The sequence below is a fragment of the Pezoporus occidentalis genome, unplaced genomic scaffold (genome assembly GCF_034315485.1).
Source record: "Pezoporus occidentalis ecotype Australia unplaced genomic scaffold, CSIRO_AGI_Poc_V1 ctg143, whole genome shotgun sequence".
NCBI lineage: Eukaryota > Metazoa > Chordata > Aves > Psittaciformes > Psittacidae > Pezoporus > Pezoporus occidentalis.
In genome coordinates, this window is record NW_026913241.1 from 2,256,246 (window position 1) to 2,273,247 (window position 17,002).

Consider the following 17,002-nt stretch of genomic DNA (forward strand, 5'->3'; position numbering starts at 1 on the left):
GGAAAGCTCTGCCTGTTTGCCGGGTGTCAGCATCAGTGCCTTGGAGAATGTTTCTCCTGTTCAGTAGCTCAGTGATTCTGCTGGCTGCATCCCTTTTAGCTGAAGCTCTAGAAGTGAATACAGACTGAAAAGAAGAATAATAACAGCCCCCTGCCTTCATTCCTACACCTAGAGGTACAGACCTGTCTCCTATGCTCCTGGGAGGGCACAGATTTGCCTTCTTGCTCCCTCCTTCCCTCTTTCATCCAGCCAGCTGGCACAACCCAGAGGATGTACGCCCCCCATCCTCCCTCTCAATACACCAAGCAGGAATGGTTACTATCCTTACCAGCTGACATTAGTGCTAATTTCCTGCAAGCTGCCACAGAATAAATAAGAGGCCTCTTTCTAAAAAATCTTTCCGGCTTGCTTAAAAACATTCTCTGTCTTCTTTTCTTCCTGCACGCAGCTTGCAGAATCAATAAGGCCCTAGCCTCTTAGCCTGGAGCAGCAGAGAAGCTATTGCTATGAACTCAGCAGGAGCAAGAGCTAGGGCAAGTAAGTAGCCCAGAGCTAATCAAAAGTGCCCTCCCATGGCTCAGGATGTTGCCAAGTGCTTGAAGCAGAAGCAGAAGGCAATGTACTATGACTCTTTTGTCAAGGAAGGAATCATCTTCATTATCCCCACTTGATTATCCCTGAATTTCATTAATTGCACTTACCTTTACCTTACTTATCAGCAGAGCTTAGCCAAGTGCTGTTCTGTAACATTACTTTTGAAAAAGTGTGTATATTTTCATAACGGTGCCTTATGACTATTAAAAGGGATAAGTAGACTCTTTCACATCAGTGTATAATGCCGTGACAGTCTGGTACAGAGACTCTGTATTCAAGGAAATTATACTCAGTATTCAAAGAAATCTCAGGCAGCCGCTACAGTTTAGAAGAAATCATGTTTGTTTCCCAATACACGTATTGCAAAAAAAAAAAAAAATCAACACAAAAAAAACCCCCAAAACCCCAAACCAAAAAAACCGCACAAAACCCAACCAAAGAGACCCCCCAAAATAAAACCCAAAACACAGACAAAAAGGGACTTTTGTCTTTTATTACTACAGAAGGTGGGCACAAGGGAGGTTATTTTGTTGGCTGTTGATGAAACAGGACCTTAAAAGGGATCATGTAAGAGGATCACTGTAAGAATCTACTCTCAGCCAGGGAAAGGCAAAGAGCAAAGTACAGTTACCTTTGGGGAAGCTTTTGGCTGATGAAGGAAAACAGGACAGTATGAAAAGAACTACATTTTGAACGCAGAAAACTAAAAATCCAGTGGTGGATTGTGTCATTTGCTGGACTGTGTCATTTTCCTTGGGTACACTACAGATTTTCAGCATGCTTTGCCCTATATCATGGGCATATTACTTTGAGGATCATGTGGAAATCTGCACTTGTAACTGTACTGAAAATGTCATGGCACATTAGAAATTACTTAAGGGGACGTATTTTGGTTTAGTGAAAAGAAGTAATAAAGATAAGAACAACTCTGCTGAATCCAAAGGGGCTGTACATTTGTCAAATGCATGAATAGCTTAGGCCATAGGAAAGCTCTGCCATCAAAGATCACAGAATCATTAGGGCTAGAAGAGACCTCTGGAGATCATCTCATCCAACCCTCCCTGCCAAGGCAGGGCCACCTACAGCAGGTTACACAGGAATGCAGGTGGGTTTTCAATGTCTTCAGAGAGGGACCCCGCAACCTCCCCGAGCAGCCTGGATTTCCTCTGCATGGAGGTACCAAACTCGGTTAGTGTCTGTCTCTGTATATGGGACTTGATTCTTTTTCATAAACACAGACCCTCTAAGAATTTCCCTGTGACATCTGTCTCTCTCCCTTTGAGACCAGTGGCCTTCTTGCCCTTTGTAACATCAACTCAAGCATTATAAGTGGTGTAGAAAACCTTGCATGAATTCTCTAGCTTCTTCAGGGGGACTAATCCACCGTCTAAGTCCCACAGGCTTAAATGCTTTTTTAGCACTTGACCTCTTCATAAGGATGAATTTCTCCCACAGTGAGGCCAGCCTTCAAAAGATGTTACTTTGTCTGTCAGAAGAAACTACGAAGAATACACAGTGAATAGCATACAAATATCAAAGAAAATAACAGAATTTGTAATTATCTGTAAAACACCAGTGTCTCACAGATTATTTTCTTAGATAACTGTTTAAAACATCAGAATTAGTATTTAGAGAAGCATATAACAATTCTACCAGAAACAGCAAAACATGCTCAGTGAATAGTCTGTGTGTACAGCCACTGGTCTAAATCAACTCCACTGCCAAACTGGCAAGCACCAGGAAATACATTAAATGAATAGACAATTCAGAAATGTCCAACAGATAACTAAAATTGCAATTTTATTTTTTTCAATAATATTCATCAGACAATTTTCTGACAAGACTTTTCTGAAAGATGAAGTGCAAATGGGAACCCTGTAAGAATGTTTAGAAGAATCGTACATGACATTTTTTAAGCGCCACTAAGTACACATTGAATACTTTGTAAGTATATAGGCATAGCAACATGCAAGTGTCATGTACCTTACATTACAATATGCATTTTGTATGCTTAACGTTATTAATGACAAAATTAAATGAAGGAAACGTATCTCACCATCAGTGCAATATGTTTAATTCCCATGGATTTTGTTTTCATGTTAGTGATCATATTCAAATATAACCTCCCCAAGGCGATAATTGGGCAGTGTAAGAGCAGAGTACACTGGAGCTCCTAGAAGAACACACCCTGACTACGAACAGATGAAGTTGTTAAAGTCCTTTCACCAATTATGCCTTACTATTTGTCCTAGGAAACTAGGAAACTTCAGCTGAAGTATTTTTGTAGTTATAAAATATCTATGCTAAAAGTAAAGCATGCATGAGGACTGCTTTACAATTCTGCTGGAAAAGAGCTAAATAGCAATGTGTATTGAGGACTTGAGCCTTGCTCTTTTGAAATCAATAGGTCTATTATACCCAACTTTTGTGGAAGCAGGACATATATGAGTTCAGTAATCCATGAGTTCACTCTTTGCTCACTGTCTAGGCAGAAGCTGATGACGGTAGGTCATATTTGCATATTTCCATGGAAGCTATACAGGGGTATAAGAAAACCTGCTTTCACTGAAAAAGGACCACATGTGGAACTGTGTATTTACTAACATTAATCAATATGCATAGAAAGGAGAGGAAGAGGAAGTGGTAAAAAATTTGGCCCAGCAATTAAAGATTTTCCTCCTTTTCATAATCAACATAAACAGTCGATCATGATCATTACTATTTTCTTTACAAGTTATTACTTTAAAACCCCTCCTTTAGAACCTATTATGAAAACCCTACAATGATTTCAATGTAGAATAAGATTAAGAAAATGAGTATGTTTAGAAGAAAATAGCATCAGTGATTTTCAACACTATGCATAAGGGCAGAGTAAGGCTGTCTGTAGTTTGTGCTGCATTGTGAGATCAGAGCTCACACATGAAACCCTGCTGGCTTGACCCTGAACACAGGGAAAGTGCGAAAGTGCTGACCCTAACAGGCTTGGCTTTACACCTGGAATCTTAAATTAAAAGAGAAGAAATAAAAATCCTTGAACTTTTCTTTAATAGTAACACAGACATGCTCCTTTCAGAGGACAGACTTCTATTTCTTACCTCCTTTCCAATTAGACTGCTGCTTTTAGCCCAACAGAGAATAGATGATTTAAGACACAGAATGTGGAGGGCAGATATATAATAAACATAGAAGTCATGAGGAAGCATGGGGTTTGGTTTTTTTTTTTTTTTATTTTATTTTTTACATTTTGCCACCTCCCGAGAGGCTCTGGAAGCCCCTTGTACCCTCTAGTAGAGTCATCATATTGGCTCCACACCATCTTCCATCTGGTTGTGAGTACATTAAACATTGCTCAAAAGAATGAACATCGCTTGGCAACAAGATGATTCCTACATGCTGGAAGAAATCCCTTAAGGGCTGCTGGAAGTGCACAAAGCTTGGAGCATCCTGAGGATGTGGAGTGATATGGAAGTGTGCTGTTAAACCATGTCTGTACCCTTATTTACTCCTGAGTTAAAACAAGTGCAGAGTGCTGGGTTAGATTGATCAACAGCAAAAAGAAACTGTGCTAGCTTCTGTTAATACCAAGTAGACAACTCCCATTTGCTTTAGAGGTACTAGCTCCACTCTGAAAAAAACACATAGGAAGTCCTGCTCTCAGTATGAGTTTCCACTCTGCTCTGTTGACATCGAAGGAAGCTCTATCCATTTACTTTTCTCTTACTGTTTGCAACAGTCCTTCCTTGTCCCCCATGCATTGCGTGTTTTTAATGTAAACATGCCCTGGCAATATTATGTTTAAATAAGTAAGAGACATGTCAGAATATGCCAACAGTATTGGTATTGCATATTTAATTCAAAAGCTTGCATGTGCTTTTAAAAGTTTCTCTTTAAACCTGCATGCCTTACTGGAAAGAACTGTGTTGCAGTTGCATTGCACATCATTATCTAGTGCTGACTAAATACTGATGTGTTCTAGCAGTTTATTTTTAAGCTGTTTGGGATGAATCCCCAGCTTGTGTAAATTGGCCCACATTTAAGGCAACAGAGTGAAGCTGATTTATACCAGCTGAGGCTGTGTCCCTATGCCCTGTTAAAACCTCAAACTATCCCAAAATTAGTAAAGAACAGGGCAAGAATTATGAACCCAGGCAAGATTATTTTTTCTATTTTTAACAGAAAAAAATAAAAATATAGTGATCCCATTTCAAGACTACACTGAAGATTCAGTAGTATTTAAAATGTATACAAATATCTCATAGCTAGTATTTAGACTAAGAGGTAGATGTCATATTCTAGGAATAGTACAGCGTGTGGAATGATGCTAATGGCTGTTGCTGAATACATCTATTTGCCTGATATGCAGGACACAAAGGAGGGTTATAGCAATGGCAACCACAAGAAGGCTTACAATGTTATTTTCTTCTTTTGCTAGTCTATGTTGTCTGCCTTTTGGTGCATTCCTTCTGGAAGGGTATGATGGAAAAGTGCCAAGAAGCAAAAAGATCAGTAATACAAAATTTCATGTTCACAAAATGTTAGCTTTATCATTAAAAGCATCCTCTGTACCTTGATGGAAGCATTTTGTACTTACAATTTAAGATTACCTCGTATTACTGAGGAAGTAGTAGAAATTCCAGGTGAGGTGATTCAGCAAAATAGGGGTCAGAAGAATGCAGCTCTCTCTCTTTCTCTGTTGTTCATGCTAAAAATACCAGGGCATATGGCAGCATATTTCAGCATCTTAACATACTAGGCTCCCTTGAGGAGAGAAAAAAAAGAGGAAACTTGTGCTGTTGAGCCAGAAATAGATTACAGAACAGTATTGCCAGACATACAGAGTGCTGGCAACAAAGCCATTAGCCGAGTCAGTGTTTTACTTTGCCTACACGTGTTTCAGTGACATTTGATGGGCCTCAAAGAAATGGAAAGCAAAGCTAGTGAGAATGAGGAGCGGTACAAGCATTCTTATAAATTAGTTATCATTGCAAGCAGAGGAATTACACATATTGCATCAGGATACCCACTATTTGTGTATGTGCCTTCCAGTTTTCCCTTGTGACTGTTAGGGGTCACCCCCCTGCTTCAAATAATCAAAATGCATATTATAATTACACGGTTTTCCAATATCCATACACAGCAAGTACAAGATACTTACATGTAAGTACACTGTATTTACCTATATTTTTGCATAGTTTTTAGTGTGTACTTTGTGCCACTTAATAAAAAGCATTACTCGTTATTTTTTTGTGGTTGTTCGTTTTTCTCTATTAGACAGCTTATTCAATTCAAGTTGAAGTAGCTGGATTTTTGGTATGTTCATCACAGATTACCAGTTCCTAAGAGTGTAGAGATAGGACACTTGAAGGAGTCTGGGTAAGTGGCGGGTGGGAGACGGGGGGAAGCTGTAGGGTGACATTTTGAATATGAAGTTTTAAATCAACTCCTTAATTAAGAAATGCAGTATCAGATTTACAGTGCTAATTTAATAAAACTTACCTTTAATTTGAATGGAATTGTAAAGGTAAGAAATCCATTTTCCTTTTGGTAACACTTTACAATAAGTGGCACTAAATTACACTATAACTGCTATGTTACAGGGAATTACATGTAACTACACTGTAACTGTTGAAATAGCTACTGTACATGTGCGTACATGGTAACTTCAGTGCTGTTACAATCATGAATTACATAATTACAAATGACTGTCCTTTTCATTGAAATAGTCATATATATATATATTATACTGTAATGAAAACACACAAGATGTTAACTTTCATGTCTTATTTAGAAAAGTTGCTTTTCTTCACGTATTCCTTTATAGAGGGAGTCTTAGTGCAAGACAAACCATCCTTAAGTAATATGGAAACTATAATGTGCTCTAACTTAAATGCCGAGCCTCAATTTACACATCAGGTTACTTAAACTTTTTCTTGGTTTGTCAGATGACACTAAAAGAGTGGGATGATACACCCCTTGTCTTCTGATGCACCGCTTTATTGTTCAAATCATGAGAATGGTCTTGAAACATTAAAGAAAAACCAAGAATCTACATCAAAAAGTTTAAAAACAATCAGCAACTGACACTGTAAACAGTACACTGGCAGAAACCAGCTCTTCAGAGAGCTAGTCGGCAAGTGTGTGTGGGAGAGGATGTCACATACATTTTAGCGAGGGTGGTTCCCTTTCAGAGCCTCCATTTTGCGTATTCCATGGATACTTCACACCGTAATAAAAGCGGTATTTCAGAATGGGATCTTGGGCAAAGGGAACAGACTTTTAGCCTACTGAATGTCATTAGTGTTGAACCATGGTTTGCTTACAAAAAGGAGGGATGCCTCTTTACACCTCACGTAGTGATTTAAACCTGTGAAGACCAGATAGGCCTGCAAAGTGCTCTCCAGGTAGAATGCTGGTGTAGGGCTTTCCACACCTGCTTTGTACAGCTGCAAGGGGAATCACCAGGTGCAAGACAATGGAAGATCAACTGTGTTAAAAATGAGCACATGTTAGAAGTTTTAACTGAAAACTAATGAAATAACCTATACTGACAGTACAACTTATATCTCTTGGGTGGGTTTTTTTCGTTTTTTTTGTTTTGTTTTGTTTTTTTTTCTGCAAAGTTTAAATGCTCTTTCTATGCCACTGGAGAAAATGGTTTGAAATGGTTACCCCAAGGGCAATCCTGCTTTTGAAGGTCATACCTGCCCCTGCATGGGTAATGGTTCAAGTAACAATCCTACTATTCAAGCAAGCTGAAGTTGGGAAGAATGAAAAAATGTGTAAACACTACACTGGTGGGGAATTCCACTTTAGCAAATAAGGCCCTCATCCAGAGAAGCACTTATTTTTAAGCATATGAATAGTGATTTACAGTCCAATGGAATGTCTCTGATGCCTGAAGCTGAAGATGTGCTGAAATGCTTAGCTGAATTGGGCCCCAGGTCCTGAAATAAAACCTTCTTGTATGTGATACTGTACCTTAGCTAATGTAACTTACTGCTGTGACAAGAACCCATATTTTTGGTATTAAACTGAATGACTTCCTTTGCCAGCCTTTTTCATGTGTATGCTTTGAAAGACATGAATATCTTGTAAACCTATACTAGTTTTCAATGTGTCTAGTAGCACCTACCTGGTTCTCTCAAACTACCATATTATATTAACATATTATTGCATTTTTCCACAGATGGGTATGGAGCGATCTGTAAAAACAAGCATGCAACCACATCAATGCAGACTTATTTCTTTAAAATGTCATACTGTATATGATTTATTATGTTAACACTCAACCACATCATATTATTTATGTCTGTATATTTTGAAAAAAAGTGCTGCTTTGATTGACGTCACCTTTTTTTCTTAGAAATCAACAAGATAAATGTTTCAACAAAACAATTAAAATACTCTAATATTGTCCTTAAAAGGTTCATACTCTTCTGATAAATAATCTGACAGAGCACCTTTGTCTTCCGTTTCACCATACTCCATGATGTCGTATTCCAAACTCTCCCTTACCCACACAAAAATAAAATCCCAGGAGAAAGTCCTTTACAGCAGACCATCATGCTTTTAGGCTTCACAAGTACAGCAACCAGACAGAAACACTCTTTTGTCAAAGGTGCAAAACCTAGGAGCAAGACCAGCTCCTGCTAGATTAACTTGCATACTCCAGTGTAGAATCATTTCCAAGAGCTGTTATGGCCACCCTTTAGTTTCATTGGAAGAGGATATAAGCCGATGGGCTTACAGTGTTTTGTTGTCATATTTAAGAGCATGTGATTTTTCAGCTGTCAATTACACACACAAAAAAAAATAAATCAGAGATAATCCAAACAGAGACTTTCACTGTGGAGCTAAAAGCATGGCAGGAATTCTCTATCATTCACGGTGACATAAGTTTGTACCTCACAAAATGCATAGACAGGAATTTAATATAAAGAATTAGTCCATTTACTGTATACACAAAACATATATCTTTTGTTTTAACACTTCTATTTTTTTTTCTTTTTTTCCTTTTTTTTTTTCTATTTTTTGGCAAACCAACATAGAGAAGCAGCTCTGGAACTGCCAAATTAAAAATCGAGAATTTTAGCAACTCAATAGTATTTTTTTAAGGATAGTAATCAAATGTGGTTGTAATTTAAAACCTGAGGCTGTGCACTGGTTGTTAGCTTAAAACTACCTTCCATATAACATTGTGCTTCCATTGTATAACAAAGAAAAAAATTAACAAGAACTAGAAAAGTTTGCTGCTGAACAGTGCTAGGACATACAGACAAAAAATACTAATACATGTTATCTACTTGGAATACTGATTTGAGTCATATCTAAAGGGATATAATGGACATTAGAAAATGCTTACTTGTGACTGACTTAGTTACTGCCCAAAAGGTTGAATATGTATCAAATAATGTTTAATTGAATTTATTATATGCACTATATACAGATACTAAAATGCCTTGCGGTTGTGCCCCATGAACACTTCAAATTTGAGTAGGCAGGTGAGTTCATGTGAAGCAAATAAATTATAAAACCAGAAATTACTCAGAAAGTTCTCTAATCTTTGCAATCCTGAAAAGCAGTAAAAGGGCAGGACAAATTTGTTTCAAATTAAGCACTATTATCTAACTCTGCAGAATCTGTATAGCTATTCAGCATGTTTTTACCACTGAAACACGGCACTGTTGTCAAGGTACCATTTCAAACATAACAAAACAAAGCAAAGCAAAACAAAACAGAAAAAGAACAGTGAACTGCTTTTTTTTCCACCAAATCCAAGTATACAAGAAACTATACTAAAAAGATTTCAGTTTGTGTTTCCTAGGGCATATGCTTCAAAACCAAGTTGCTTTTTGAATTATAGATAGACATGTATAAAACATTCTTTGTAAACCTCTAATCTTACACTTAACATTTTATGTAAGTAAATTAGGTCCTTACCTAATAGTATTTGTTGTGAGTATTGTTCTATGACACACTAGTAGGGACATGATAAAAGAAAACTGAAAAAGAAAGCTGTATGACATTTAAACATGTAGAAAACTTGGATTAAGATGATGATTAACATTGTTAAGGCTGTATATTCAAGCACTGTATGTTAAGAGAGCAGTGGATATGAATTTTAGGCAATAAGAAATGTCCTGCTTTACGCATGATACTGTAATTATAGAACGATGATGTCAACAGCTGATTGTTGGCATAAACTGGCTGCTTATAGCAGGTATGTGAGTTAATAAAGATAGCAGAAGATGGCAGAAATGAATTCTGAGAAATGATAGCCAGTTTCCTCCAGCAGTCAGCCTGATAAGTAAAACTTCAAGATTCTAGCTCTGCATCTAAATGAAATACTCTTTTTTCTCCTCTGCATTGACTTGGCTGCCTTCTGCATTGATAATGGCTGTGTCGGCGTCAGGTGCATCTTCAGCTCCTTTTGCTTCATTTGTTAAATATGTTCCTATAGGAATCAGTACAACAGAAAAAAGGGAAAAAAAAAATTAGGATTTTTTTAGGTTTAGACTGCATTATAGGAAGTACATTTCTAACAGTGCTCCAGTTGCTTCATGATCAGGCAAATATATTTACATGATTTTAGCATACATCATACAGGTATGCTCAACTTTCTCATTTGTCCAAGAAATAATTATAGCATTGATACTGATAGTACATATCCACAAATTCAAGTATATCCACAATAAATTAATGTCATTTTTTTAATAAAGATCCAGGTAGTTTTATTAATCGAACATGCTCGCACATACTGTTGCTGTTACAGATATTTTTTTATGCTTAAGATAGGAACAAAAAGATATATGAATAAAAAGAATTGTGTACAATAGTCAACTTTCCCTTTGTGAAAAGCATTATTTAAGTTGGCATAAGATGTATAATTTCATTCAGGAAAGTAAAACAAAAAAGACACACTTCTACTGGCTCATTAAAAAATCTCATGTTTCCCTCACTCAGTCCAATGAAATTAAAAACATGCTTATATCAGCTATCCACATGATTATCCTACCTAAAATGAGATTTAAAGAGTTAATACCAACATTGTGGAGCAAAAAGCACGGCAGGAATTCTCTATTATTCAAGGTGACATAAATTTGCACTTTAGGGAATTAACCAAGTTTTAACAATAGGTCTAAAAGCCATTTGGAGGTTAAATATCAATAAATTATAACTAGAACTAAACAGGAATGTAGAGAAGCTTTGTCAGAAGTCAGTGTCACCTCATGCCGGTTATCTTTAATCATAGAATCGTTAGGGTTGGAAAGGAGCTTAAGATCATCTAGTTCCAACCCCCCTGCCATTGACAGGGACACCTCACACTAAACCATATCACCCAAGTCTCTGTCCAACCTGGCCTTGAACACTGCCAGGGATGGAGCATTCACAACCTCCCTGGGCAACCCATTCCAGTGCCTCACCACCCTCACAGTAAAGAACTTCTTCCTTATATCCAACCTAAACTTCCCCTGTTTAAGTTTTAACCCATTACCCCTTGTCCTATCACTACAGTCTCTAATGAAGAGTCCCTCCCCAGCATCCCTATAGGCCCCCTTCAGATACTGGAAGGCTGCTATGAGGTCTCCACGCAGCCTTCTCTTCTCCAGGCTGAACAGCCCCAACTTTCTCAGCCTGTCTTCATACAGGAGGTGCTCCAGTCCCCTGATCATCCTCGTGGCCCTTCTCTGGACTTGTTCCAACAGTTCCATGTCCTTTTTATGTTGAGGACACCAGAACTGCACACAGTACTCCAGGTGAGGTCTCACGAGAGCAGAGTAGAGGGGCAGGATCACCTCCTTCAACCTTCTGGTCATGCTCCTTTTGATGCAGCCCAGGATACGGTTGGCTTTCTGGGCTGCAAGCACACACTGAAGCCGGCCCATGTTAAGTTTCTCATGAACCAACATCCCCAAGTCCTTCTCCGCAAGGTTGGCTCTGAATCTTTTCTCTGCCCACCCTGTAGCTGTGCCTGGGATTGCTCTGACCCAGGTGTAGGACCTTGCACTTGTCATGGTTAAACCTCATGAGGCTGGCATCGGCCCACCTCACAAGTGTGTCAGGGTCCCTCTGGATGGCATTCCTTCCCTCCAGCGTATCAACTGAACCACACAGCTTGGTGTCAAGGGCTAATGGTGGGAGGGATTGAAAATGAATAGAACCCTTAAGGTGAAATCTCTGAATACAGCAAAACTTAGCCCAGGAAAGAACCCCTTATTTCTGTGGGATCAGTGGTAAAAGAGTCACTGATCTGAAATCTCACCACCTGCAGCTGATATTATCTTTTAAATATATAATTAGCACAATTTATTAAAATGAAAAATCTTATTCATTCAATAAATATACTCTGCTGAATCAACATGCTACTTAAAACTATGAGATCATATAACTAAGTGTCTAGAGCTAAGGGCCAAAGCCAAGGGGCAATCTGACCTTTTAATTTCTCTAAATCACTGATATATGAGATGACCTTGGGTATGTAACTAGATGTCCTTTGCCTTAACCATTCCATAGGAAAACTGTGTAGAATTCACAAGGGCTTCACTTGTGACTGGACTGTGAACTGAACTTTCTCACCTAAATCATTCAGTAGATGGGGGAAGGAGAAAGGGAACAGCATTCCCAGGTGAAATCATGTCTTGCTTCCAAAAGTGACCGAACTTCCACTAAATCTGTCCTACCTTTATGTCTTGCCAGGTATCGACCAAGGAGAATTATAGAACATAGTGTTACAAAGACAACTACAGCCACTATTCCTCCTATAAGAGCATGGTCAGGTCCGGTCTGTCCAGCCAAAGCATTTGGATCTAGGAGAAACAAAAAGCAAAAGTTGTCCTACACAGTCAAAAATTGTCAAGAAAATTCACAATAGCAAATTTTATACTGATCATCCTGAAAATAGGGCATTTCCCCCTTTAATATTCAGCAAGGTTATTCCCACTTTTACTCCCAGTATCTTATCAACAACATAACGCTGCTTGTATTCCCAGATTGTTAAAACCCTGAGGACAACACAGTTATGAAAAATATTACCTTATTCTTCTTTGGCAGAGGTTATTAAATGGGAAAGGTTTCTGGTTTTGTCCTCAACATTCTACAACTGAAAACCTGGCCACAGCTATTTATAGAAGGAAAAACAAGGAACTGAGAATTGGGGATCAGATAGCATCAGCAGAATAGTGTCTGCATAATACATAATTTATAGAATTGATTCTCAGTGGGGAACCTTTATATATTCTCTTCCTCTCATTCCTATCCTATTGCACCAGAAATGAAAAGGCAGATAAAGTGTAGCCGTGCCAAGTTCGTCTGCACATGGCTAAGTCTGCATGAATTTGGTCAGATAAAGGTATCAGGCAACCTAAAGATCATCATTCAGTCTCAAGCGTCAGTTTCTGAATTTACTAAGAATACTCGATTAACACCAATGTGAGCAAACTGTAATAGATATAACAGTGTATTAGCAGGCTCATTGTACTAGCTCTAGGCACAGTGTAAGGAATAATGCCAGATCCTGCGCTGGTCATTTGCCTGTTCTGTTGCCTGGTGCTTTACAAAAGTTGCAAAGAGACAATCATGGGAAATGGCACTACTTAGGAGCGAGTAACTCTTTGGAGCTTCTGAACAATGACCCATCAACCTGTGACTGTTGACTCACCTGCAATATGCAAAAGAAGGTAAAAATTCAATCAAAGGATTATGCCAAGATTTCTATTTTAATGAAAATGCCTCTGCTACAAAGTAATAGTAATTCTCTGAAGACGTTATTAGCACGTACTGTATGTTGCAATCAGCCTCTCTGCTTCAAGGGCATTTCCCTTGTAGGAGCTGTTTAGAGTCTACAGATAGGTTACAAACAACTTTTTTGCTTTGCAAAAGGGAAAGGCAGGAAAAATATTTACACAGAAAAGAGGGCGAGTCTGTAAAGACCATAGAAGGGTCTCTGTTAAAGCCAAGGAGGTGTGATCCCATGATACCGTAATTGCATTCTGCTGAGCAGCATTACTCTAAAACAGATGCATCTACATGCACATAAAGTATACATAAATATAATGTTACATAGATGAAATAAAAGAATCATGTTCATGCTGAAATTACACTTTCAGGTTTGCTGGAGCACAAATGGTATGGCCACTGTTACCGATACAGTTCTGCTCTTAACAGTCAGTGAATCCATCAGGCATCCACACATCACTTTGTCTCAGCTGGCTTCCTGATCTCCCAAATCTTTCTCTTATGGCTGCTAAGAGGACTTTGGGGAAGCTGCCACAACACTTCTGTGGACATGATGGCAAATAGTAGTTATCAGCCTCAAAAAAGCTAGAAACACCTTATAAGGTCTTATAAAATCAGCTGTGCACGCACTCTCCTCTGCCTCCATGAACCTCCTGGTATAGTGCTATTGTTGGTGGCACTACCCTAACTACACAGAATCAGTCCAGGGGGAAATCAGCTCTATTTTGGTTATTAAAAATGACCCTGAGTTCTGAGTGCCAGCAGCCTCACTGAGAAAAGTAAGACAGTTGAAGTCTTGCCTCCCCAAAGGAAGAGCCTTTCAGAAGCTCTGCTTTCTGGAAGGAGTAAGGAGGAGGTGATTGCTTGCTTGAGAAAATGGAAGGTGACAGTTTGGTGCAGGATTGTCAGCCTGCATGAATTGTATAGCAAATTCCTCCTTTTGTGGTGCCTGCGTAGCAATGTTGCTGTAAACCTCCTACTCCCCTGCAGCAAAAGGTAGCACCCATTTGGGCACTGAGGAACATCCATGTCCCCAGGTGCTGCATGTGACCTGCAGGAGATGCTCTTTCCCAACACTGGGCCAGAAGCAGCATGAACACGTTTTCCCACTAAAAGCTAACTTCTGATAGTATACTAGTGGTAAAATTAAAGACTGAAAAGAGATATTTAAAGCGATAATATACCTCCTGATGAAGAGTATAATCCATAGGAGGGTTAGAACAACATTTTATCTAGAGATGTTTTTTTAAAAAGCTGATTCCAGTGTACAGCCTTAGCTCAACACCCATATTTACAACTTATTTCCTCGTTGAGCTTTAATAAACAGTATAGATAAAAATCCTCACAATACACTGAGATGACTATGCCTCTGTGCTTTCATCCTCAGGTGATTTCCTATATATAGGTACTCCTCCTCTGACATATCTGATGTGACTATATGAAATGACCTAAAGCCAGCATAAATATAAGGTTCCCACCTATCGGTGTGGATTGATGAGACTCTACTGCTGCTATAGGTTGAAACTTTTAACTTCCAAGTTAATTTATGTATTCACTGGAAAGCAAAGGAAGCATCCTGTTTCTGCCATAATCTTCTAACACTGGCATCAAAGCCAGATTAGATTGATAAGTATCACTAGAAAAGTTTGTCCATAAAAATACTCGTACATTACAACATTCCCATTATATTACCAGTGAAAAATTTATTTGTTAGAAAGGAAAGGAAGGAGAGTAAGGAGAAGATGGAAAGAAAGGAAATAAGGAAAGAACCTCAAAAGTGGTCAATATTTCCTTGGGGAGCAAGCATTCTTTCATCTCAAAATGAGAATGTGTACAACATAAACAATATTCTGAACTGGAAGTGCACCTCATAGAAATAGCTCCTCATAGAAAAATGATGGTAGCATTAAATATAAATATGCTCCACATTATGCATATAGATAATGCACTTTACTTTTGCCTTGCATGAAATGACCTAAGCCCCATGAGTGAATTATAGATCTGGGGCTATCTATTATCATACAAATAATTACTATATCAAAATGTGCCTGAATAGTATCTGAAAAATAGAAACAAAGGGGTTAGGAAACCATGCCATTTTGTATCTTAGGTATTTATACAGTGAGCATGTATAATTGTCCAAGTGTTCCGGGCATTTCTATTAACAACTCCCATTAAAGTTCCTGAAAATGCTAACTGTGTACATGGGCACTGACCACTCCACAGCTTGCTTTCCAAAAAATAGAACAGTATTCAAATATTTTTAGATACCCATTACAAGCTTCATGGGCTTTACCAGGCAAATCCTACCCCGCCTCACACAGAACTCCAGCAAATCTTAAGTATGCAACCGTGCAATAAATACTTATAATCTGTTTGCATTAGAAAAAAAAAAAAACCAACAAATTACTCTGTTCCTGTTTAAGTATAGCCTGCTTGTTACTGCAGTGGCACAGGTAGCCACAGTAGCCACAGCCTGAAACAGTGACATTCAATGTTGTTGCATTAGATCTTCTTCAAAGATCAGTTCTTTTTCTGTTTATTTAATCCTTTGATGAGACTATGGAAATCTTATGGCAAGGTAATGACACAAAAGCTCATTCTCTTTTATTTGTTTTTGTCCTAAATTTAGGAAGCCTCTTCAAAACACTGATTGCTGATCCTGAGGTTGTACCCATTTTCAACTTCTGGGATTTGGCTGTTACTCTTTGTTCACAAACTTACAAAAATACCACTCTTAAAATGACTAACAAAAAACTGTATCATTCATGGAGAAGTGAAACACACCTGATAAATTCTAGACCTATTAAATACATAGATAAGTGCTTTTTGTGACCTGCTGACACAAAGTTTCAGTGTAGAATATTTTTATATGCATTCACATGCTAGCTAGGCTGAGAATTTTTGGCAAGAGTGTTTCATGTTTTTGCATAAAGTATATCTTAATTATTAATCTAATTTCAGTTTCCTCCTGCATAAGTTTCCTTCTTATTTATGCATAGTTGACTTGACTGAGCAGGCTGAAGGAAAGGGTCAGATAACCCTTTCCTGAGTAAAGGGAGAACAAGCATGTTTGTGTACACTGACATGGCATATTTTGAGGAATATATGCTTAAGTAGCCCCCTTTACTGAAGACCTTTACTACCATGTATTTTTGGCTTAGATTCTGAAATTTTTATAAAATCATTAAGCATGAGATGTATCTAGGTTTTAGGCATCCAAAATAATAATTTGTTTTGACTGTTTCTACTAAAAGAGAAATTAGAAATAAAGGTCCTAATTTGCTGTGGAGCTTAAACAAAATTCACAAAGTGAAGACATATTAAGCAGATGTATTATTCATAAATTACCATTCCTTAAGGCTGCAAAAAGAACAGGGATGTCCTATTTCTCAGACAAGTTACTGAAACCACCAGGCTAGTGTCACTTTAACTGATTTCATGAATAATCTATTGCTGAGGCAAAACAGAACCACTCCAGCAAGGGATCCTGGGGCATGGCTCCATATTACAATTTCTGCGGCAGAAAAATCTCTTCAAGTGACTCCTACCGTTTCTCCATATTCAGTGATTTCTTATCATCCTTAGTACTACTTGCCTATACTCCACACTTCTGCAAAAGCAACTGTGTGAAGGGCCTGGATCAAAATCAGAAAGCAATGTACATTTTAGG

General features: G+C 38.2%; 1 protein-coding gene across 3 annotated transcripts in view; it reads right to left on the reverse strand.

Annotated features, from left to right (window-relative positions):
• Positions 1 to 2,377: 2,377 nt before the first annotated feature.
• Positions 2,378 to 17,002, reverse strand: part of CADM2 (cell adhesion molecule 2) — a 635,987-nt gene continuing 621,362 nt past the window's right edge. For all 3 annotated transcript variants that reach the window (XM_062610057.1, XM_062610056.1, XM_062610058.1), the window contains 2 exons: positions 12,276 to 12,401; positions 2,378 to 10,048 (listed from right to left, as the gene is read on the reverse strand). In XM_062610057.1, the coding sequence (XP_062466041.1) occupies positions 9,930 to 10,048; positions 12,276 to 12,401 (245 nt within the window). In that variant the 3' untranslated portion in view covers positions 2,378 to 9,929. The remainder of the gene's footprint in view (positions 10,049 to 12,275; positions 12,402 to 17,002) is intronic.